Here is a 25,322-nt window from a genome sequence, read left to right on the forward strand (position 1 = left end):
ATACAAGAAAAGAAAGGATAAGTGAGATTATGAGAGAAAAGAGGGAATAATCTCATATTCTTAAGAGATGAGACAAAATAAGACACAAGGAGAGAAAGGAACGTAAACAAGAACAACAAATAAGCTTGGACACAGATAAAAGACAAGAAATGAAAAGAAAAGAGGAAAAACTGAAAAAAAGATAAAGAGAATAGATCGAAAGAGAAAAAAAAAGTGAAGAAGATGAACGGAAAATTCTTCAGAAAAAAAATGACATGAAAAAAAGGTGAAAAAAAAACATTTTTATTTATTATTCTGCACCTGCAAACTCGCCCTGCATCATTTAACCAGCACCCCTCCCCCGATAAACACTGACACGTCCCTAACGCTGCATGTTTGCTCGTCACCTCTATGAGCTCGGGCCTCAGGCTGACGGTGCGTAGCCAGTCCCCCAGGCGTGGGTACGTGTCCAGGGCCTGCGGTCGCTCTGTCTCCGGAACCTTCAACTTGCACTGCAGCTGCTTGCAGATGTACTTCATGAGCTTCACCTGCAGGGGGCAACAGAGAACCAGACGCAGGAAGGAGGAGCGGGTTAGCAAAGACAAGTAACGTTTTTTTTTGGGAAACGTGTGAAAGTCGTTTACGGCAGTCATCAGAATGAATTTTACAGGTGGCCATGTTGAGACAGCTGACGTTGACAAAGATGTTGCGTAAGAAGAATGACTTTAAAGCAAGTTAAGTAAACAAAGACTGTTAAAATAGTGGGATTAGGTTTTATTAAACATTAACAAGCTATTCACTTCAGCAGTAAAAAAATAAGTTGTTCTGTTTGTTTAAATGTTAAGCAGATTATTATTTACACTTACATTTCTCCTTAATCACACTATAAACATACAGCGATGCACAACAAAGTCCACTGTCTCACCAAGGACACAGAACCAGAGTGTGTAAAAGCTGATTTAGGATCAGACAGCCCCAGGATCCTCAGAATTGACCCGTTTAAATTGAGGCATCTTGAAATATTCTGCTGAGACCACCGGACCCTTTTGATACCACCACTACAGGCTGAAGAGTCCCGAAAGTTCTCTGACATGACGCTGCAGGGACGTCTTTACGTGACGTGACTTACGGTCTTTCTTCTTCCATCATTGTCGCGCTACACAAGCTTACACGCTCTGTGATCAAGCGAAAGGGTAACTGCCACAGCGCAAATGAGCTGGAGCTAATTATAGACAGACGTATAAAGGTATTCGTCTGAACCGTTGTCGCAAAACAGTGTGCACGAGGATGCCAGAAATACGACCCTGCATGTTGAGAGGCAAGATTTAGGTCCAATAGTAGCTCAAAGGAGGTTAAAAGAATAGCTTTGGCGGAAAATCAAGTGCACAGAACGGAAAATCCGATTTTGGTATTTACAGTATTTATTTTCTTTCTATAGTTCTAGCTACTTTCTAGGAATTAATACAACACAATCTTACTCCCAGAGATGATATAATCAAAATGTATTATCTCAATTTCCATTCATTTCTGATACAACGCTGTCGTTAACGTTCAAGTTAACATTAAAACTAGTGGGATGGGCGACGGTGTCAATCGCAGTGATGCTACACAAGCAAGCTTCTGGTAGAGAATACACTCCTCCAAATATGTTACTCTGCCTTGGGATGCAGCAGGAGCACCAGTCAGTGTGTCCAGATGTCTAAGTGGAAGTATGTGCTAGCTAGCCTTCCTCAATTAGGTGTCGTTTAATAGAGGACAGCTAGTTACCACTCCAATGGAGGGAATTGGGAAATGACCAAATTAGGAGTCAGTAATCTGGGTGTGGTTTAAGTTTGAGATTTTGGATGAACAAGACGTAACTAGATTCGCTTTGGAGCGTTAGTGAAAAACATGGAGGGGAAAACGTAAATTTGAGCTCAGTGGTTAAGGCCTTGGCTTGTCACTGGAAGGTTTGTAGCGCTCAGCGAGCCACCGTTGGGGGTCTGATCAACACTCTTAACCCTCAATTATGTGCTTATGCAAGCTCTATAATTGGATCGGATTCTGCCTCGCTTCTAAGTCGCTTTGGATAAAACCATCTGCCGAATGAATAAATGTAAACGTAAAAAAATAAAAAATAAAAGACCGGCTCCGAGTCAGGCCCGTCACATGATTATATCTAATCTACATCATGCCACTGCACTTGGCTCTATGCCCCGGTGCAGTAAGCATGCCATCTGACTGAACCTTCTCCCCCACAATCCCTGCTTATTTCCCCTCCAGCAAACAGGCCCGTCAAACAGATATAAATAGCTGTTATTATATGGAAGCGCACAGCAAGCATACCTCCTCTCGGGGGGCGTCTGTGCGGCTGCCATGGCAACCGGGTGTCATCAGAGCGTCGCAGCGAGTGACATCAGCACTCGCAAGTTCATAGTGAGGCTAACACATGGCTGCGTCAGGCCTCGCTTCCTCATGGCTATTCTCTCCCCCAGGGCCTCTGTCTATCTGGGTTGAGATTTGCAGGATGCCTTTTTTTTTTTTGGTTTCTCCCTCCCAACCCTGGCGACGTGTCAGGATCTTTTTGAATAACAAAACGCGACATGGGAGGGAGCGTTCTGTGAGGCAGCTCCCCTCCGATTCCTTCGCAAACAAGACAGCGTCGGCCAGCACAAGAGGAATTTTCCAGAGAGCGCAGAGTGCTGACCAGAGCAAGAGAAAGAGAGAGAGAGAGAGAGATCTGGTATCTCAATCCGTTCAGAAGCACCTATGGTCGTGTGCAAAAATTTTGGCACCTCTATACAAACCAGACTTCACTGTTAGGAGACTTAAAATTTAGGCCAGGTTGATGGATCATCCATCAATTGGATGGGTGCCAATATATTTGCACACAGCTTATGTTATAAAAATTTTTTTTTGCTATGTGTGATTATTATAAACTGCAAGTAATTGTGCGTCAGAATTCTAGACTGTACAGAAGTTGTTCATATTCTAAGTCAGAACATGGGTGCACAAACTTTTGCATATGTCCTTTAATCTGTTTTTCTCTCTCTCTCTCTCTCTTTCTCAGCCTCTCTCTGTCTGTCTCTTTGTGTCTCTATTTTAGCATGCTTTACTGGCTGCACAGATAATTGTACATGCATTGCCAAACCTTGTGTTATGTAAATATAAAAGAATAATGCAACAGCAAATTGAACAATCTGTAAATTGTAAAATAAAAACATCATGCAAAAGGGGTGGTGTGGGGAAAGAAACACTTCCTCGCTTCGCTTTTAACGAGGACAGGTTGTGCAGACGTCTCAGCCGAGCTGCAGCAGCTGATGACGCAGGCAGGACGAGGGGTGGAGGGGTTAAAGGGGGAGAGTTAAGGAACAGGAGGAGGAGGAGGAGGAACAGGAGGATGAAGCCTGGCCTGTTGAGACGGGTCCTTTCAGAAGGAGACCAGGCAGGCACAACGCTGACGCACGCACGAGCCCTGTTACCAGGAGGCTGGCAGCCATAAAGCCAGTCATCCTTTTCACACCTCCACCCACCTGCCAGCCAGCCTCCTCTAATCCCAGCCTTAATGAGCGCAGCGCGAATTCGGACGCCAGCACCCAGGGGCTTCTAGCCAGGCTCGGTCCGTCACGCCATCACGGAGAAGAAAAAAAAAAATCCAACCTCACCACACTGTATCCAGAACCTTCTTCAAACATACACACAGCTGGATGCGAAAGCATTTTTTTTTTTTTTTTAGACAAGTTTACAAACTGTTCCCTGAGGTTTCGCCAAAAAAAAAAAAAAAAAAAATTGCATGAAAAGACACGAGCCACCAGAGCTGCTTAGGTATAGAAATGATAAGCTAGTGCTCTCCTCCGAGAATGTTTAGCTGCAGTTCGAAAAGCTGCCATAGATTCACGTGTCATGGTCAGCTTCCATCCTTCCAGATTGGTGGATGTTGTTTGATAAGGGACATTCTGCGAGTAGGTGGGAATTGGCTAGGACTAGATCGCTGATGCCACAGTCATGTTGATGTTGCGTTATTCTTTATCTATCACACCTTCTTTTTTATCAGCACAATAACCGTGCATCTTTATTAATTTATTGGTTTTCAAAACGAACAAAATGAACGAGTTTGATCCATGTATCATGCTTACAAACACTCTTTTTTGTCAAATTCCAAAACAAGAAGGTTTAAACCCAGACCAAGAATGACAATGAATCCATCACATGTACATGATATTGTACATATTATATATTATACATTTGACTTGCAAGTCACGTTAACAAGTCAAATAACCAGGTTAAAGTCAGAAAAAGTAACGTCTTCTTTTCTCATAAATTAGGCAATGCTATGAAAGGGGAGTTCATATTTCATCAGCATTATCTATGTTCACGATTGAAATCATTCCAGTTAAAGGATGTATATTTACATGCACAAAGCATTTAATCAGATTGCAACATTTAATCTGACGTGCACAAAGTGGTTCTACGCACTGGGAAGTGTTTAAGCTGCTGAAAATATCATAAAAGAAGAAGTATTTTTCTCTACCTTTGAAACTAGGTTAGGCTTCCTATCTTTTTCCGAGAAATCTCACCTTCTGCACTGTGGTTGGTTAAAAGAAGTCAGTTTAATCTATGATTCGTTGGATGCTTTATTATGTGTAAAATGGTGAGCTATCAGTGCCCCCTCCTCAACCAGACAGCCAGTGGATGAAAGTCAGAAGTAAAGACAGGAAAGAGAGAGTTGTTTGTTCTAACGGAGTTTAAAGAGTGTAAATGGAAGTAAAATTGTTCTTACTGCTTCTCGGCAGGTCATTACTCCGACATGGGGTAAACACGTGAGAGCGAGAAATGATCAGATTGAGTGCGTATATGGCTAATTTTTACCTGCTGAATGGATTTCTAAAGGTGTAAACTGAAAATTCATTTGGATCACACAGGATCAGGTCAGACTGTTCTGATTGCTGGTGTTTACTTATTGCATGGTTATTCCTATTGGGTTGTTATTTTCGATTATTAGTGGAATATAGGGAATATATTCCAACTATTGCATCTTTATATGGCACTCGATCATAAAACAAAAACAATTGTTTTAGTATTGTACTTTTATAATCTTAAATGTTTAAGAAATGAAAAATGCACACCGTAGACATATATTCAGGCAATATATAGAGACCAGAGTGTGTAAAAGTGAAAATGTATCGTATAGAGACACCACTGGTTTGCATCAAATATAAATTCTAAAAGGAAAAAAAATAACTCATCAGGCATTTTTCCAGAGTGTCAAAAAGAGAGTCAAGTGCCTTTTACAGCTCGTTCACTCTCACGCTACACTCACAATCCGTTCAATAAGCACCTGCGAAGGAGAAGTTAATGTCCTTGGGTTGTGAGCCTACGCTGGCTCAACGGTGAACAAAAGGACTGAGCACTTAAACCTAGGGTCTCTTAGGGAAAAAAAAAAGCAGATAATGGGTAAGGTAAACCAAGCACCTTGGATTTTAAGCTTTTACTTTGGTACGCTAATGAAAGAGCAACACTAAGGTACAGCATGACAAGGTCAATAGCATGTCAACATCTCAGTCACAAAACGAGACAATCCGTGAATACAGAAACGTTCAGGAACGAGTTCATGAGTAAATAAGAAGGCTTTCGTTTAACTGCTTCGTGGAGCTTAATCTCCTCACCCGGACCTGCAGGTGACCCGAACAGAAAATAACTTCTCCTCCTCCTCCTCCTCCTCATCATCATCATCATCATCATCATCATCATCCTTTCATGCTGATGCTTCATCTTTGGACTCTGCCTGCAGTTTTTTCCCTGAAGTTCAAACATTCGAATGATGCCAAACACAATGACAGGAGTACTGAACCTTTAAGTCAACATGCCAGAGAGATACAAATCCTCCCCACAGGTCATGGTGGGCTGCGGTCAAACGAGCTCGCAGCTCCAAAGAAAGCAAAACAACACCCAGTTCTATGTCCTCTTGTTTTCTCTCAGCCTATCTCTACTAACATTGACATTGGGGTTTGGCCAGTGCAGGACATGAAGAAGACGGATTAATGTTGTTCTTTTTCGTTTTACAATAGAGGCCCGACGGCGTCGAAGACGAGGTTGTCCAGACAAACCGCACAAACAAGAACATCAGTTTCCCAGCGAGGCATTGATGGAGCTTTTTAAAGATTAAAAAAAGCTAAACGTAAATGGGCAATAATGTTAAATGTTCAGCGAGCAACGCTTATGTTGTATATAGAGAATGACTTGCCAGTACTTTACACTGTGTTGCCAAATTATCCTTACACATTCTAGTTTCACTGGCCATTGTGCATCTCTTAGCAGCATCTCATTTTATTCTCCCTGTTTAGCATCTGATACACTCCTACTGAGCCCACGATAGTCTTTAATATCCCTACAAACGCCCACCGAAAGATCTGCCCCCCGACATGTTCTCTTCACATTACAACAGGAGCCATGGAGATCCAAATTACCCAAACCTCTTTTTATTTTTTTATCCTTTTTGGTGGGGAATTGTTTTGCGGCATGGTCAGTCAGGGTTTCAGGGTGTTGAGTGTGTTGCTTAAACACACACACACACACACACACACACACACACACACACACTGCAGGTAGTTAGGGGATCACACAGGCAGCACAGAGAACAATACGTTGGTGCAAGTGTGACGTTAGGTTTCCTAGCAACCCCAACTCAGAGGCCTTCGTGGCTTTTTTTTTTTTTTCCAGAGTGGGATTTTCCCACAGACAGAAAACGTCTTCCGAAGATCAGCTAAGAGACAGGACACACCACCTGTATACAACACACACATGATCATCAAGCCTTACTTTTGCCATTTGACTGATTTAGTATTTATTTGTACCTATTTGCTGTGAGTTTTACCATGAGCATCATCTTTTTTTTTTTTATCTCTGTAAACACAATCCACTACACAACCCTTTCCGTTAAATCACGGTTGGATTTGGACGGGGGTGGGAATGTACACTTGCTAATCAGGAACAAAAAGGCAGAGCTGAAGAGCTGCGTCACTGAATCCGTGTGTTATGGCAACATCGTGCTGCCCCTGCAGAAGGAGGTAAACACACACGCGCGATGCTACCATGGCAACGTGTCCATGACGTCCACACACATGATGGACGGCTAAAGGGCACAGCCACTCCCGGCTCTTCAGAGCTTCAGGGGGCTAAAAACAGCCTTTGTATCAAATATGAGCATTTCACCGGTGCTGTATTTTTAATGCAGAAACGATCAGACCTTTGATTAGACACAAGCTGGTAATGAGTTATGAAACTTGAGTGGTTCTTTCACGAAGTAGTTGTGTATGAAAGCAATAATAATGAGCCTGGCTAATCAAAAAGTTAAAATTAACTTGTTAGCAGTACAATGTATATAACTTTTTTTTGTGTGTTTACCAGATTAAGTGAAATAAACATTCCAACAGCAGTATTTCGGCATTCGAAATTTTCCTATAGGATACAATGTAAATGCAGGTAATCCGTCCCAGCCTCCCAAAAATATTACCACTGTTACCAGTTTCCAACAATATAATCCTATTTTTTGCATGTAAAAACAATCAAAACATTTATAAAAGACATATAAAAGACTTAAATATTTACTAACTAGACATTAAACCTGACTTAACCTTAATTTATGGGTCTTTTGGCAAAAGAGCCTCTTTTTTCTATTTGCTACCAACCTTGCTAACATTCCTGGGACCCATGGTGCTATTTCGTCTTTCAGAAAAGGTATTAAAAAAAAGTAAACTCCCCTCGCTTTCCACTAACACAAAGACGTCTTGATCGGCTCCCGGATGTATGCGCAACTTTGCCGACGTTCGGTTTGGCTAACCTAAGATAACCATAGCCGTGTTTCATCCAGGCTTAAAAGCTAGCAAGAATTTTTGCTAGCAAATAACTTACACTGAAGGTATTTTTTTATTTTTATTTTGAATGAGACATTTCTTAAAAGAAATAAGATCTCAATACAATAACAATGCAATCTCTAAGTCAGTATCTTTGATTAGCATGATTAGTAGCAGTTTTAGCCAGCAGTTAAGATGGCTGGATTTGCTCTCCCACATCTCAAATTATGCACTGTGACCTAAAAACTTAAAAAACTATAAAAACTTAAAAGTATACATGCACATATAAACTATGTTTAGGCTGATAAAAAAAAAAACTTTTCTAACAAAACACACATATTGTTAGCATACCCGACTTTAACTAGAAAGGCTTAACTGACAATAATATGCTTTTTAAATTTTTTTTATTTTTTTCTTTATTAGTAAATACAAGTTTATGACAAACTTAAATTAATTTTGTCATTTGACATTTATAAGCTGCAGGAAAACAAACAGCTATGTAACAGCTAGTGTGCTAGCAAAATGATGCTAGTTTTGATCACTGAAATAAAACCGATTTTCTTCTGTACAGTGATTCAGGTTGTGTGAAAGTTGAGTTAGCAGACTAGCAAGGATGTGATAGTGCTGACGGCTAGTTTATCAGAAGGAAAATATTTATGACTGAAATCCTGCTGTGGGAGGAGAAATGATTAGCGCCGCACAGCTAATAAATCAGCGAAAATCACAATTTGCCTGCCTGCCCCCTCGTTCGCTGCTGGAGAGCCACTTAAAGTAATGAAGCTACACTGAGTTGAGGTGCGAGAGAAGCACTTTGAATAACAAATGAGATGCTTCGAAACACCTCAAGGAGAGAATGTGAAACTAACCTTGTGTCACGGGACATGTGTAATAAAAAGTCATGAAGCACAGTTGACCATGATAAGAATGAGCGTAGCTATATGTTGTGTTTTTTTAAAATTGAGAATAAAAATAAAAAAAAAACTTCTTCATTTATCTTTAGCTTTTAAGGCAATCGAAATCATCCAGCCACACAGACTACTAAAAACAAAAAGATTTCAACAATACAGTGGTCACCATTGGCGTGATTGAAGTCATATCATGACTTCTAACTATAAACAACAACATACAGTATTAGAAGGAACATGTTAACATTTATTTCAAACCTATATAAATTTATCAAAGTTGTGATGTTTTCTATATCACGAACATCACAATTATGATAAGCTTAAATAATAAGCCTACTATGTTTGAAATAAGTGCTGGAAATGAACCCCTAAATTGGTTAGATGGTGCTCATATAAACACTGAATGTACAGAATTTACGCTACTAAATTTAGTAAAGATTGTTTTAGAGCATGACCCCTATCGCACTGGGGAGAAGCAATGGTCTGAAGCAATGGTTGACTTTTCTGCCGTTGTCATTGTCATCACAGTAGGGAGCTTGTGAGCGTCGCTGAAGGGGCTTCCACTAATCAGGGGTCTCCTAATGTCACACTGCGAGACTTTATGCTCTAATAACTCCCTACACAAAGCCGCAAATGACTTAACATATGGATGATCCCTTTCCCTATTGCTCTGTAGCAGGTCTGAGGTTTGAACTCCTTCACAAAATGCAACCTTCTATAAACACAGGTTGAAGACAGATGACGGATCTGATCTTATAACCCAAATTTGGCACAGATGCAATGGAGCAACTGAAAAAATAAGCTCACTTTGATAACATGGCCCTCTCCCAATTTATCCATCCGCAGCAGCGCGGGTCCAATATAGCATGGCAGGGTAAAAAATAGATCTCCTAACAGAAGAAAAAAAAAGGGGGAGGGCTGTGTGTTTGGGGGGGGGGGGGGGTTGTTGTTACTGCAATCACCTGCTCCTCAGTATCCCCTCCTTTCTTTCCCTGAAAACACACACAGCCTGCTGGGAGACCCATCCCTTTAAAACATCTGGTTGGTTTCTTCTTCTCTCAATCCCTCCCCATTTCCTCCTCCTCTTGTCCAGCCTCTTCGCACATCACACGTCATTTTCTTATTTAACAATCAACCCCTAAAAACACCAGGCGGGGGGACGAAAGATGATCCAAATATAGAAGCAGCCATAATAGCACAGTGCTCTATCACACTCTTTTCCAAAGCCGGGCCCATAAGGGTGAAATCGGCAAATGCTGCTAAGTTTCTGTTCTCCCTGTTTCTTAAAAAAGCCTAATTGTGTCTCTTTGTTTATCTGCGTTGGAGGAAGTCGGTGTTCACAGACGCATCGAGACACAAAGCAACGTCCTCCCTACAGGAACCAGCTTACACGACTCCTCCATGGACTCCCACACTGAAAGTGGTTTATTGTAACAGCAAAACAATCATATGTAGATGAAAGGTAATAATACTGTTATTATATTAGTAAAGTATTGATGCATCATTGTGTAATATCAAAAAGCCAGGGACAACCGTATATAAAATTATTCTGATAAACTATTTAAATCATTTTGTTAAATATTCATGTTATGTTCTCAACTTATTGCCACTGCATTATATTAAGGTACTTAATGTCCTATATTAAGCTAAAATTCATGATACTGTAGAGCATACGAAGGTTTCAAAAATGACATGATGTTTTTGCCTTATCGCTCAGATATCGCACATGATAACATCATTTCAGCATTATTTTAGGAGCAGAAGATACAGTTTCTATTTGAATACTTTCTTATTGTCTCAATTTATAAGCCCCCTTTTAATTTGCTATGTAAAGCACTTTTTTTTTTTCAGGTAAGGCACCAATAAAGTAAATATTTATTTATTAACATCTAACAATTAAAAAAAAATCATAATCCTTAGGGAAGGGTTAATCAGTTGGCATAAATACAAAACTGAGTACTAACACAACTTCAATATAATGTGCTGTACAAAAAAAACATATTCTGGGTTATACAGTTATCATAACTGGAATAGCTATAACATCATTATTATATGATTGCATAAGTAAAATTATGTAAGCTGATTGGCAAAGCAATTCGGTAAACGAAGAAGAATGATTGGGGTAAGTTTTTTTTTTTTTTTAATCTTGGGCAAGCACTTGAACCTGTGGGCTGAGTTATTATTTATAGTTTTAATATTATGTGAGTTATTGTTGTTGGCTGTTTATTTGAGTTAAAATTTGAGCTATCATTTGGGCTTCCATATTTTATTTTTTATTTTTGTTATGATTTGGGGAGTATAATTTACAACCTGTATATTTGAGCTACAATTCGAGTTTTATTTTTGGGCCTGTACAGTATATTTGCAATATTATTTAAGTTGCACTTTAAAGCCTATTTGATTTATTATCTGAATTTAAATCTGAGGCTTGTGTATTTGAGTTATCATTTGAGTTCCTATTTGAGTAATATTAAGAAGAATTTAACATTATCTATTAACAATTATTCATATGCCAAAATTTTTGTATTGTGACATAAACCAAGCAAGCTCATGCTGAAGTGCTCAATGGGCTGAGCACAGATTTGAGTAGGATGCATCATGGGAAATGCACACAATGGAGTAACTGGCAGGCTTTGTATGAACATTTTCAGTTCCAACAAGAAAAATCTCATGTTTTTCGACTTCCCAAAATATGCTTGAGGAGCCAATGAAACCCAAGAGGTGGAACCCCATGGAGATGTTCATGCTAGACCAATGCAGTTGGGACACCTATTAAAAAAATTTAGGCTGAGGTACCAGGAAGCAGTATGCAATGGGGGAGGCAGCATGTAAAATCATAAGCATCGCCTCATAGTATTTTAGTTCTGGAGCACCATCGTCGGCTCACAAGTACAGCTCGGTGTGAAAAAAAAAAATTGGCCTGAAGTGGAATAACAAAAGGCTTTTAGGTGAGAATCTAATGTGAGTTCAAGTCTCTTTTGATTGCGCTGAAGTGCAGGTGGCGATGAGAGACAGGTGGGAGGAGGGCATCTGGAGTGTGACAACCACTTCAGCTGTGCTTATTCAACGCAGGAATTAACAGACCATTTAGAGCCTGTTACACTCGCTGAGAGTCGACGAGCTCTACTCAGTCCTCCCTGGACGGCCTTCATGTGTCCACTCTCTCTGTCCTAATGGGAGTCGAAACTACTCCACTTGTCGCATTTGACTGCTGATATATAATACACTGCCTGGCCAAAAAAGCCACACACATCAATTATTTTGTTGTATACAGTGTGCGTTCACCATGGCAATGTTTTGACAATCTTATACAACCACAATATTTATTTCTGTCTTGAGTTCGTTAGGTTGTGGCCGAGAACACGGGAAAGTAGAAATCCTCCATGTAGTTTTCGCCAGCACATCCCAAAGATTTTCAGCGGATTTGCATCGGGGGCCAATTCTACGTATGTTGAACCAAATTGAATTTTGTAAAATGAGAAATAAAATGTCATAAAATTCATACCTTTAATAAAAAAAAAAAAAGAAACTCAATACTATCACAAGTCTAATATATAGTACTCATGAGGCCTGGTACCTCTTTCTGTTTCCGTTGGTCTTGGCAGGACAGACAAAAATATATCACACTTCATATGCTAATGAGCTCTGTACCTGTAAATGAAGCGAGAGCTACCCTGCAGTCACGCTGTACTACGACCAGCCTGCAGGGGAAAAGGACTTGATCAGCAAAAAGCCTTAAAGAGGAAGCTGATGGGGCAATTCCTCAATAGTCATGACCCTGACACTTCAGGAAGTTGTGAAAGCGCCCAAAAGACGGCCTTGGATTACAGATGGAGGGGAGCATGACCAAACTTCCTGCCCTGACAGGAAGCCGAACTGAACGCAGCCGTTTATTTAGTGATACTTAAATAGATGCAGTAGGCAAGTGCTGATATTAGAGGGTTATAACACAAGATTATGTTTAGTAGTTTAGAACTTTGCTCCATGCTTACATACATCTGCACCTTTAATGAGCTTATACAGTAATAATTCTGGCTTATTTTTAATAAGACAGTACTATAATTATATGCAGATCGGACTTTATCTCTCCCTATATTTGTAAATATTGTTTAGGTACAAACAAAAAAATGTGCAACATAGATATTTCGACATCACATCACTTGTCAAAAACAATAATACAATAATCGAACATTGTGATATTTCTTCGGCAGATAGCTCATACATTGATTTGGCGTACTGAGACAGTATTGCAAAAAAGCAGAAGAACTGTTGCAAGTGTTCTTATAGCTATGTCTCAGATTCGGTGATTCTTTATGAAGGAGGCCCGACTTCTGAAATAAAAATACACGTTTTGGCCATACTAGAATTTTTAATCCGTTGCCCAGTGAAAGAAAACAACGTGCACCAGGGCTCCGAGCTACAGTATAACTGTTTTGTCACTCATATAAAGTGTTTTAGAGTTGTTCAAAAGGCAAGGCCTCATACTTCTCCTTCAAACATGAAAGCCTGACAAGAATGAATAAATAAGTGGTAGCTCAAAAGCCAAAAGTTAGAGTCACTAGTCCCCAAAAGGTTGCAAGCTCAAATCCAAGTGACTACAGAACCACAGCTCAGGAAACATCTATGAATGAATCAATGAAATTAATAATAATTCACACGAGTCACAAAGGATTTAAGATGAAAAACTAATTTCTACATCATCAAAAAGGGTTTTAAAATACTCATCATGTTACAGTATGATGAATAGGACGTTGAGTGTTACCGGATCACCAACGAATCGCCTCACAAATGAACTGTACAATTAAATACTGTACTTTGCAAAAGTCTTGAAACTTATTTCTTCATATTGTGCTTGCAAAGAGGCAGACTTTCTTGTGTTTTTTATGTAGTCTTAAAGGAAAAGTTCCTCAGGCTTCCTGAAGGACTCTCAGGTTTTTCTCGGGATTCTCGTTTTTCAGTCCAGTCCCTGTACTTGAGCAGTTTCAGAGGTATGTTTTTTGTTTGTTAAACCACACAGTGACCTATGAATCATTAAAGCATAAAAAATATCTAACTTACGGAATGAACCAGTGACAAACAGGTGCAGATGATGACAGATGTTCCAGATGTATACTGGTGATGCTGAATGCTGAGTGGTTGGAGAAGACAAGAGGGGAAATGAGGTTGCTGCTGTGGTTGTTACACAAACATCCAAGTTTTTTATTGTATTCTTAGGCAGGTTGTAGCTTGTCTCTGTAAATCATTTCATCCAATTTTCTTTAGATTTAGTCAACATATTTTAATGTGCAAACGCCTTAATTTTTGTTTGTGGTTTACCAAACATAAACACATTCCTCTAAAACTGGTCATGTGCCGAGACTGGACTGTAACTCAGAGACAAAAACTTGCCAAGTTTGCACAGTATTGTATATTGATTTGTAAACATTTAAAAGTTTGGTATTTTTTCGCAAGTTTTGGTATATTTTCTGGCTATAATGATAGGCTCAAGATGAGTCTTAAACCTACTTCATACTTCATAAGTCATTTTAGATTTTGAACCGTTCATGTAAATTTCATTCTTGAACTTTAAAGAACATGCTACCAAATGAGGTTAAATCACTTTTATCTTTTATCTAAAAAACACCTGAACCAAATAAGCCACTTATTAAATCATCCTTATAAAAAAAAAAAAAACCACCTATGATAATCATGTGCATGAGCCTCACTAACAGTGAGCTAATGTTTAGACGATATGCGATGTGTTGTGGTGCTTGAACAAGCACTAGTAGTTGAATAGAAACTGTATTAAAGAGAAATCAAATGAAAACAAGGCTGCATGCAATATACAGTATATAGGCCACGCACACAAACACACACAAAAAAGTGTGTATTGCCCAATCTTCACTTGCATTTCCTAAATAAAAACTGATGTACCTTCATACACAAACCACCGTGACACTTTACAGCATCTCATATACGTGTCCCTCTTGAAACACTATAATTAGCCTATTTGTTTCTCACAAATCAGGAAGACAGATTTAAGCCTTTAAAGCTTTTTAAGCTTGCATCTTGGCTCAGAGGTGGCATAAAAAAACATACTGCAGACGTTCCTAAAAAAAATGGGAAAAAAAAAACGCTTGCAGTTTCATAGTGCTTATGCTTGTGCCAACGAGCAAAAACACAACTCAGACAGAATGTTGCAGGGCTGCACTGTGATGTGCACAGTCTGGTGCTAATACAGTGGATTAAAAAATATATACATATATAAAGAAATATGTGACCTAATAATTAGTGTATGCCTATTCAGCATGTGTGCATGTATCTTGTATGACAAGTATGGATCACTTTAGTATAGAGCAAATTATAAGTAATTGATGCTGTAACCATCCTGCTTGTGATGTTGCAAAAAGAGCATGCTGAGCAATAGCTTTTCTTTTTTTCGCCATAAAATTCTCACCTAATAATTAGTGCACATTTATACAGAGTGTGTGTGTGTGTGTGTGTGTGTGCATGTATCCCATTATGCACATAATGGCAATAATGTATTGGGGATGATGTTCTCCTTGGTCTTATTCTGCCCCTGGATCACTTTAAAACAGAGCAAATGTATTTGATGCTGTAACCATCCGGCTTGTGATGTTGCACAAAACTTGGCAACAAAAAAAGCATGCAGAGAAATGACCTTTCTTTCTTTCAGCATAAAATTCTCATCTAATAACTAGTGCATTCTTATACAGCATATGAGAGTGTGTGTATTCCAAAATGCACATAATGACATGTTTTGTGGATGGTCTTATTCTGCCCCTGAATCACATTAGTACAAAGCAAATGTATTTGATGCTGTAACCATCCTGCATGTGATGTTGCACAAAACTTGGCAACAACAGCATGCAGGGGGGGAAAATGGCTTTTCTATCTTTCTTTTCCTTTTTTACAGGATCAGTGTTGTGCTCTGAGCTCTGATATCTGGGTTTTATCATCAGGAACAAAAAAAAAATGGTGTTGGCTCATGCATCCCTAGAATCTATGGAAGGAAGAACCTGACTTAACCTTGTGCATCAGTTGCTATTTCTGTACCCCAGTGCACGTGTGTGTAGTGCATATGCATCTTTCATGTCTATACCGGTCCGTCTTGTACGCGCGCCAGCATCCACATCCTCATCCACATCCACAAGCGCAGTGAAAAAGAAAAGGGATGCGAACGCAACAGAGAGTCTCATGCAGGGGTAAAAAAAAAAAAAAAAGGCTGAAGGCTTATACTATATGTACTCATATGGGTTAAAGCCCACTGCGCGTTCATGCGTGCGATATTTCTGCGTTACCTCCAGCGTGCGGATCTCATGCTGCGTGAGGTCGTTGCTGGCGGCGCACTTGGTGCGCAGGCCCTGCAGGCTGGACAGCGAGATGTCGATCATGTTCTGGAGGAGCTCGCACTGGCGCAGCGCCGCCTCCATCGCTCGGCATCGGGCACGGCGAGGTTCGCACCGCGGACACACCACCACCACCACCACCAGCAGCAGCACGCGAACGCGCGAATGCGCCACCGGAGGCGCGCCGCACGCACTTCAGCTCGAGAGCGCACACGCACACACAGGGAGAGAGAAACAGAGCGCGCGCGTGCGAGAGACAGAGAGAGAGACAGAGAGAGAGAGAGAGAGAGGGCGGCGTCGCGCTGACTGGTTATTCTCCGCTTTATTATGAGGTCCAGTCCCACCGGTTGTGGTTCCGCTCGATGCGTGCGCACTGTCCTCCGCAGACTGTCCTCCTGTCCCCCTCTCTCTCTCCCCGGCAGCCTCTCCCGTTCGGCTGCTCGGCGCTCTCACACCCCCCCCCCCCTCCCTCCTCCCACCACCACCCGTCAGTCAGCTGTGAGAAACGTCGCACGTGCACGGTGCATTCTGGGAATTGGAGTTCCAAGCAGTAATGCAAGAAGCGCAACATACACATCTATTTATACATAGAAATAAAAGAGAAGGTTTTTGTTTGTGTTTTGGTCAGAACTCGCTCTTTTAATGATATTCATACATCGGAGGACCGAAAACCAGTCTCCAAAAAGTTCTGTCTGTATGTCTGTATTTTTATTTGTATGTTTGTACGTCTGTCTGTCTGTCTGTTTTTATGCATTTAATTGTTTGTCTGTATTTATGGATTTCTGTCCGTATGTCTGTGTTTTTATCTGTATTTAAGCCTTTCTGTCTCTATGTCTGTCTGTATTTATATATGTCTGTGTCTGTCTGTAAGTTTGTATATCCATCTGTATGTCTGTCTGCATGTATGTCTGTCCGTATATCTGTATGTCTGTCTGTTTCTATGTTTATCTGTCCCTGTGTCTGTATGTACATCTGTAGGTCTGTATGTAGGTATGTCTGAATGTCTCTTTGTATGCCTGTCTGTATATACAGTATGTCTGTTTGTATATCTTTATGCCCGTTTAGCCAAATTTTGTCACAGCATAACGTAAAACTGTCTGGACAGAATTTAATGATATATACCTTGATATATAACTTTAGTAATACTTCGTTATTTGCCTAAAGTTAAATCTGCACCATAAATGAAATCAAAATGTTTAGTAGAAGTGAAGTTAAAAGCAGTTATGTGCCAGATTAGAAACCGCAAGTGACTGTGTACTGCGCATGTGTCTTAAACCGACCGTTGTAATCTAATAAAACGTTTGCAGTACTTATATATCTGCCTGAAGTTTAACCTGCATTATAAATACAATCTAATTGTTGAGTAGAACTTATAAGGGTTATGTGCCGTATTTAATAATGTACTTTAAAATAAGCTATTAATGCGCTACTTGCTTAATGTAAACAAACATGTCATTTTAAGACAAAACTTAACTTTTATCCGATCTACTTTTTCAATTTCTCATTTGTGTTTTACTCTCCTATTACTGAACAAGGAGTGTATTTGCCAGACATCGAAAGAAGTACAACTTCTAAACAAGGCGTAAGATTTAATTTCTTTGTCTTAATAAGTTAGGCAGCGAGTTCTGCCCTACAGAAAAAAAAAAAAAAACACTGATTACATTAAAGCTGATCATCTTATTTTTAGCTTTAACCATTTAACTATTTTTTCAAACTTTTTTCCCGTCAACGATGGGTACTCATGCTAGTACACTATATGGGTAAAATTATTTGGCCAAACCTGCAATAATATTATATGCAAGTACATATACTTCAATGTGGAGTTGGTCCCCCTTTTGCAGCTTCAGTATAATAGCTTCCCGTCTTCTTGGAAGGCAGAAGTCAAGATTTTTGAGTGTTTCTGTGGGAATTCCTGCTCATTCATTCTGTAGAGCATTTATGAGGTCAGGCACTGATGTTGGACAAAAAGGCTAGACTTGCAGTCTACGTTCCAGTTCTAGTTCAAGGTCTAGGTCAGGGCTCTGTGTTCAGACCAGTCAAGTTCTTCCACACCAAAACCATGTCTTAATAGTCCCTGCATTGTGCACTGGGGCACAATCATGTTGGAATAGAAAAGGGCTTTCCCCAAACTGTTGCCACAGCATTGGGAGCATAGCATTGTCCAAAGAGTCTTGGTATGCTGAAGCATTAAGATTGTCCTTCACATAAGGGGCCTGATTGAAACACCAAAATTCATTAATTAACAGGTTTGGCCAAATACTTTTATTCATATAGTGCAGCTGCCGTTTATCCAGAGCGACTTAAATTTTTGTCTCATTATACATCTGAGCTTTTGAGGGTGAAGGGCCTTTCATTAGGGCTCAACAGTGGTAACCTGGCGGTGCAGGTGTTTGAACCTGGAACCTTCCGATCAGCTGTCCAACAGCGTGAGAAGTTGGAAGTGTAAGAGCGTGTTAAATTAGAGACTGTTTCCATCAGTGTAAAAATAATACGTATAGCAAACCTTACATGTTTTCCCGATAGTTCATTCACTCACCTATTCACACCTAGGATCAACTTTAGTTGAAGAAAACCTGGGGAACTTGTTTGGCTATACGTTTTTATCCAACTATGTTATAGCCTTAATAATGTTTTACGACACATATTGTCTATCTGTCCACAAAGGTAACACGACATTGTGGTAAATTTCATGTAAAACATTTCTGAGGCAGCAACACTAGTAATCTCTACATTAAATCCCTAGATGTCTAGATAGAGAGGCAATTACAGTATAAACTGCTATGTTACCGTCATAATAACATTTTAGGACATGCAAAAAAGATTTTAAGGTAGCGACAATGCTACACATTCAAGCACAAATTCATGGTAAATTTCCTGTTAAAGAAAAATTCGAAGGCAGCAATGCTAACCTCTGCACCACCATGTCTGGATAGCTAGTCAAAAAGTAAATCTATGTCACAGCTTTAATAACATTTCACTACAATAAATAAGTTATTGCCTACAAACTTAAACACAACGTTGTCGAAAATTAAATTAGCTACAAAACATTTCCTGCACCATGTTTAGATGGCTAGTTAGCTTATAATATAATATAATATAATATAATATAATATAATATAATATAATATAATATAATATAATATAATATAATATAATAATATTTAGCATAATAATGCTTTAGGACAATACAAAAGAAGCTTCTAGCTAGCTGAGTGTTTATTTGCTACTTAGCTAGTCATTGTATAACCTTAAAATTGGCTGAAACACACAAAAAATTGTCAGATATTCTTTTAATTCATCTACATATAAATTTTTTTTTTTTTAAACTTATTTTCGGCATAGAAATGTAAATATAGGTGTCAAAAGTAATAAGGTAGCGTTATCCTTTTAGCATTGATTGCCTTTTTTCTTGATTAAGGATCTCAGGTTTGTGTATGTGTTTGCTGCCATTTTATTAAGAACTAACAGATTTAAAATTGTTGTCCATAAAATATGTGCAAATTATATATTAACAAGTCATGAATTTTTTGTCATCAGTCATCAATTGTATTTTTATTTGTAATTGCTTGCTAGGCGTACCTTCCACTGCTGTTTTGCTTCAAGACATCAATTAAATTCGCATTGCTGTGGTAGATTGATGAGGTTAAGTGGTAGATTTAATACACACACACACACACACACACACACACACACACACACACACACATACATACAGTACAGTACAGAGTGGGAAAAACAAGATCTAGAAGAAGTAGAACATCATTTTTATTGCCTGTGTGCACTTCAGTATGGAGTTGGTCTCCCTTTTGCAGTTCTAACGGCTTTCACTCCTCTTGGAAGGCTGTACATACGATTTTGGAGTGTTTCTGTTGAACTTAATTTTAAAAATTAGTGACGTTTTCCATTATTTATTTTTTATGGTTTCTGACAAGCTGCATTTTTTGTCCTTTTAACTTTTGACAGCAGCAGGTTGACGAGGGTATATAATTGCTTATAATTCCTATGGTAACTAGGTGATGACAGAAACTACCTTGTTGTAACTCGTGTAACTTCGTATAACTCCTTTATCTTTAATAACATGCATCTTGCTTTTTAAAACCTGCGAAATACCATGACAAACATCTCATCACGCTCCATGTTCTTTTTAAAATCTGCAACTTGCTGATCGACTTCCATGCAAATATACAAATTCCACTTTGAGGTGTGAGGAGATCAGTCACAGAGGGAGGCTGGGGGCTTCGCATGCACTGACGGACCAGCCGTCACAAATATTTCTCATGCTCCTGAAGGTGTGATGTTCTTCCATGTTAAACACTCCCATCTCAGCGCTGAGTCATTCTCCGAGCTCTGCACCCACTCCATCTGTCCTTTACTGACTGTGTGTGTCTCCATAGCTCCAGCCTAATCCCGCTTCCTCTCCGCCTCCATTATTTCAGTTTATATATTCCGAGTGAAATGTAGGTCTACATATGCATGATGGTGCAAAAGTCTCAGGCATATTTAATGAAATTCTGGGAAGAAAATGCTTTTAAACAAAATGAAATAAAAAGTACCCCAAAAATGTGAGGTTGCAGGACCTAAGCATTTTGGAAAACTTGCTGCAATCACGTGCAGATTTTGGCGCTCACGTGTTTAAAATACAATTAAGAGAAAACTGCTTGGTAACTTCTTATGGTCTCCATTCTGATTGTAAAGATTGTAAACAGTTCTGTGTGCAAATCACATGGTTATCTAAATCACATGGTTAATATATGTTAAAATTTCTGTTGTAGCAGCTAACAAAAGGATTTACAGTACTGTGCAAAAGTCTTGACCCCCCCCTTTATTTCTGTATATTTTGCTTCCAAAGAGACAGATTTTCTTGAACTTTTTATGTAATCTTGAGGAATAGTTCTTCAGACTTCCTGAAGGACTCATTTTCAGTCCCTGAACTTGAACAGATTTAAATTGGTTTGTTAAGCCACACATTGTCCTGTGAACGAATTGAATAAGGCATGGACCACTGAGTGATTGGAACAGACGAGAGGTTGAACAGAAATGAGGTTGCTGCTGAGGTTGTTACATAAACTACCTATTTCTAAACCATAACTTTAGGCACTATATAGGCTGTCACAATAAAACATTTGTTCCTATTTATTTCATACAAGCTGCACAATTTAATTGAATTTAATATGAAGAAGTGTGGTGAGATCAAGATCACTGTTGCGTAGTACTACAGCTTCAAGGTAGTAACATGAACAAATGTTTAAGACTGCTCTAACAAAAGTGGGGTGGCTTAGTGGTTAGAACTGTGGCCTTGAACCTCCAGGGTTGCTGCTCGATTCTTTGGTCTGTGAGCATGTTCCCCCTGTACGAGGTGGGTTTCCTCTGTACTGTTTTCCTCCAGAGTCCAAAGACATGCAGATTAGGATAATTGCTGTTCCCAAATTTCCCATAGTGTGTGAATGATGTTGGGCGTACCCAACCTCTTATGTACAGTAACTGCCACATTGACAGATATACTGTATCTCCGAAGTTCGAAGTATCCATCACCGATTTGCCAGATGGCATGTGGACGAACAAATAGATAAATAATTAATAAGTGTTAAACTTGTTTTGCTGACATTGAACAGCATAAAATGTAATTATAAATGGATAAAACACATATAAGCGGACTAGAATATTTGGGCAGCAAAAATAATATAAGAGAAATTCCTGATGCAACTTAGAGAAACGTATGTAGAACCTAAAGATTAAGGTTGTAGAGGACTTTTCAACACGCTGTTTCCGAGATTAGTGTTGGTGCTAAGATCTGTTTGGGTTGTTTGTTAAAGACATACATTTTCATGCTGTCTGAAGCTACATCATATAGATATTACATGACTATAGTGGTTTCACTAAACTCTAAGTAAGTAGTACTGTTATATAATAAATTAGTTGGTAGCCAACTGAGGTTTTGTTGCGATGGCAGATGGCGTGCAGCTTACGTAACCGACAACAGACCAAAACCAAACAGAATGCCTCTCTTGTTAGTTCTCTCACCTCTACAACGTGTGAGATGTCCTGCACGGGCATCAGAAGAAACGCGCAGATCAGCAGGGAGTTTTTGCTTGTCTTCAGAGACAGCGCTGAGGGGGGATTTCCTCACCTCAGTTTCCCTCCCGAGGCTGAGTGAAGGCCTAAAGTGGTGACGCTCCTAATCCAATTACTGTACTGCAAGCTCAAGAGGCTGCGTTTTGTACGTTGCGTTCAAACCCCTTTCTCAAGGAGACATCGAAAATGTATCCATTCGATACTTTGAATTCTGTCATAGAGAGGCAGGCCGAAGTCCTCCACATCCATCACTGGTCGGGCTGCTTGTAACCCAAGCTGTAGGAATCCTCTACCTGCTCCACTGGAGTAAATTGGATTGAGGGGAGCGTGATCATCCCCTGATGACTGACAGCACCTGAGCTGCTTTGCGAGAATCCCTTGCCTAGCAACTGAAAAAAGCCTTTTTACTTTTGTCTCCAGACAGCATTTTAATTTGTGTAAGGCACAAAGATTAAGATTGGAAAAATTGTCAGTGATAATGACGAATCAGTTTGTGTAGGTAAAATTAAAAATGTATTAAGGAATGTTTTTTTTAGGCAACAAAGACCAGCTATAAGATTTTTATCCATGTAAACCATACAGAATTCCAAACACAAATTAAAGTGATAACTCTCTCAATCATTCTCTACACCGCTCATCCTGTTCAGGGGTTGAGGAAGCCTGAAGCCTTGTGGACTTGGGGCACAAGGCGGGGTACACCCTGGCAGGGCACGCAAGCGCTCACACTCTCACTCTCACACACACTACTGGGAGTTTGTAAATGTCAATTAGAGTAATTGGTAAGACATTCCCGGCCAGGCTCAATTCCCATCTCTATGTGCATGTGCGAGTTTGCATGTTCTCCCCGTGCTTGATGGGTTTCCTCCGGGTACTCCGGTTTCCTTCCACAGTCCAATGTTATGCAGATTAGGCTAATTGGCGTTCCCAAATTGCCCGTAGTGTGTGAATGAGTGTGTGTGTATATGTGTGATGGATTGGCACCCTGTCCAGGTTGTACCCTGCCTTGTCCCTTAAGCCTCCTGGGATAGGCTCCAGGTCCCGCGACCCTGACCACAGGATAAAGCGGTATAGGAGATGAGTGAGTAAGTGAGGTATGTCTTAGGACTGTGAGGGGAAACCGGAGCAACAAGAGGAAACCCTCTGAGCATGGGGAAAACATGCAAACTCCACACACGTACAGTACAGACCAGAGGCGGGAATCGAACCCTTGACCCTGGAGGTGCGAGGCCGCAGCGCCAACCACAACACCACATCCCTGAGTGAAAACAACAACTATAGAAATAAAGCAGTTGTATGCAGTTTATAATCCTGACTTGCAACTGTAAGGAAAACACTGACGAGCCGTCACCTTCGCTTAACATCTTTCCCAAAGCTTTCTGTCCTAAGCACATGTTTTTTTGCCAGTTGTATTTCTGTTGGACTAGCTCATTTCTGGCCCTAAAATTTCATTTTAAATTAAACAATTTTACAAGATAAATTACAAGATGGTATTGGAAATCTTATTTTTATATTAGATATCTGGAAGCAGTTTAAAATTTGACTAACTATATCTTTAAAAATTATTTTCAGGTGCCAGAATTAAAACAACAATAACGACAACAATAATATATAGATTCCTATCCTTGTGAGAACCCACCAAAGATATAAAAAATGTCCTCAGCCGAGGGCTGTTTAATCCTAGACATCGCTCTCTGGTCCACACTCTAAAACCACAGGAAAAACCATAGAGTCATATTTGCTCTATTAAATTATCATGTATTGCATTACATTTCCTGATTCAGCAGGCACCGTTATCCAAAGTGGCTCAAAAGTGAGGCAGAATCCATTCCAAGAATCTAACCTTACATGAACATGGAAATGGTTGAGCTGAGGGAAATCTGTCCTTGCTGTTAAAAGGAATTAAAAAGGATGAAGGTTTTAATTTAACACCTTGATCTCTAATGCCATCTACTGGCCATTCAGGTTATTGCATGTCTGTAAGGAGTTCAATTCCAGTCAATTCCTGATACTACTATATATGGGGATATATTTGGGGAGGAACTTTTAATCTTTGACATACAAATGCATTTGATTCCTTTCAGTGTCTACAAAGGTCTGCATCCAAATTAATGCTGCATAGACACAAACACAAGTCCTAGAGAAACCCTGAACATTTTAACGTTCATCCTGCACCATGACTACAACCTACTCCTATTCAGGAAGGTGTTTTAAATTAACAGATTAGTTAAATCATACTGTATGTCTTGACCATTCATTCATTCATTCTTTTATTCATTGGTTTATTTATTTTTTTTAAGGCTGTGTTCTCCTCGTCTGGATCCTCACACCTCCAGGGTTTCTGGTTTGATCCATGAATTTCATATGGAGTTGATCCACACGTCCATATGGGATATTTCTTATCAAGCTGTTCATTTAAGCAATTTGTGACTCTGAAAGGAAGACAGGAAGTGAACACAATGCAAGGAAGTGCTGGAATCCAGGCTTGAACCAGAGATGGACATGGACGTGAGAGAAAAGTAGCTGCACGTGGACGAACATGCTGTAAATATCTTGGATTTGGAGCAACAGGACATTGAGATGACAACATACATCTGCTCATTTCCTGGAAATGAATAATGGCAATGACATTATCATTTAACACTAAAGTGAAAAGAAAAAAAAAAACGACAGACGCTGGTTTGCTTTTCAAAGAATCATTTGATTTAATTAGTATTTAATTGATATTTAATTTTCATTGACTTTAACATCATTTCATTTAATTTAAGTAAGAAAGAGTGGTATGGATCAAAGTCAGTGATCTGTACAAAGAGGCAGCATCCTGCACAGTAAGTGCAATGGAAAGATGAATGATAGACAAGAATCTGTACTTCAGTTTGGGACACAGTGGCGCCTCCCTCTGGTCACATCCTTTCAGAGTCAACTGGAAAAATTGGTGTGCAATAATTTATAATATTTCTGGGTCACTGTTGAGTTGGAACTGGAGATCTGCTTGAGGCGTTCTGGAAGATGTGATGGAGCTAAAACAAACAGCTAAAGTTAGTATATATAATAAAACCGATTTTACATTATACACGAAGCCCACAATTCAGGGAAAACCCCTGAGTTTCGACAGATCGGACGCGGCCGAAAGTGGTTGGTGTGGTGAACGTAAAGGAGTTTGTGCTTGCGTGTGGAGTCCTGAGTGT

At 39.7% G+C, this 25,322-nt stretch overlaps 1 protein-coding gene across 4 annotated transcripts in view; it reads right to left on the bottom strand.

Annotated features, from left to right (window-relative positions):
- ksr1a (kinase suppressor of ras 1a) overlaps window positions 1-16,491 on the bottom strand; it is a 33,284-nt gene extending 16,793 nt beyond the window's left edge. For 3 of the 4 annotated variants that reach the window (XM_053516257.1, XM_053516256.1, XM_053516255.1), the window contains exons 1-2: window positions 16,018-16,491; window positions 387-527 (exon numbers count right to left, since the gene is read on the bottom strand). In XM_053516257.1, the coding sequence (XP_053372232.1) occupies window positions 387-527; window positions 16,018-16,149 (273 nt within the window). In that variant the 5' untranslated portion in view covers window positions 16,150-16,491. The remainder of the gene's footprint in view (window positions 1-386; window positions 528-16,017) is intronic. The other variant, XM_053516258.1, reaches the window with a different exon arrangement.
- Between the last annotated feature and the right edge of the window lie 8,831 nt (window positions 16,492-25,322).

The sequence above is a fragment of the Clarias gariepinus genome, chromosome 17, assembly GCF_024256425.1.
Source record: "Clarias gariepinus isolate MV-2021 ecotype Netherlands chromosome 17, CGAR_prim_01v2, whole genome shotgun sequence".
In the NCBI taxonomy this organism is placed as follows: domain Eukaryota; kingdom Metazoa; phylum Chordata; class Actinopteri; order Siluriformes; family Clariidae; genus Clarias; species Clarias gariepinus.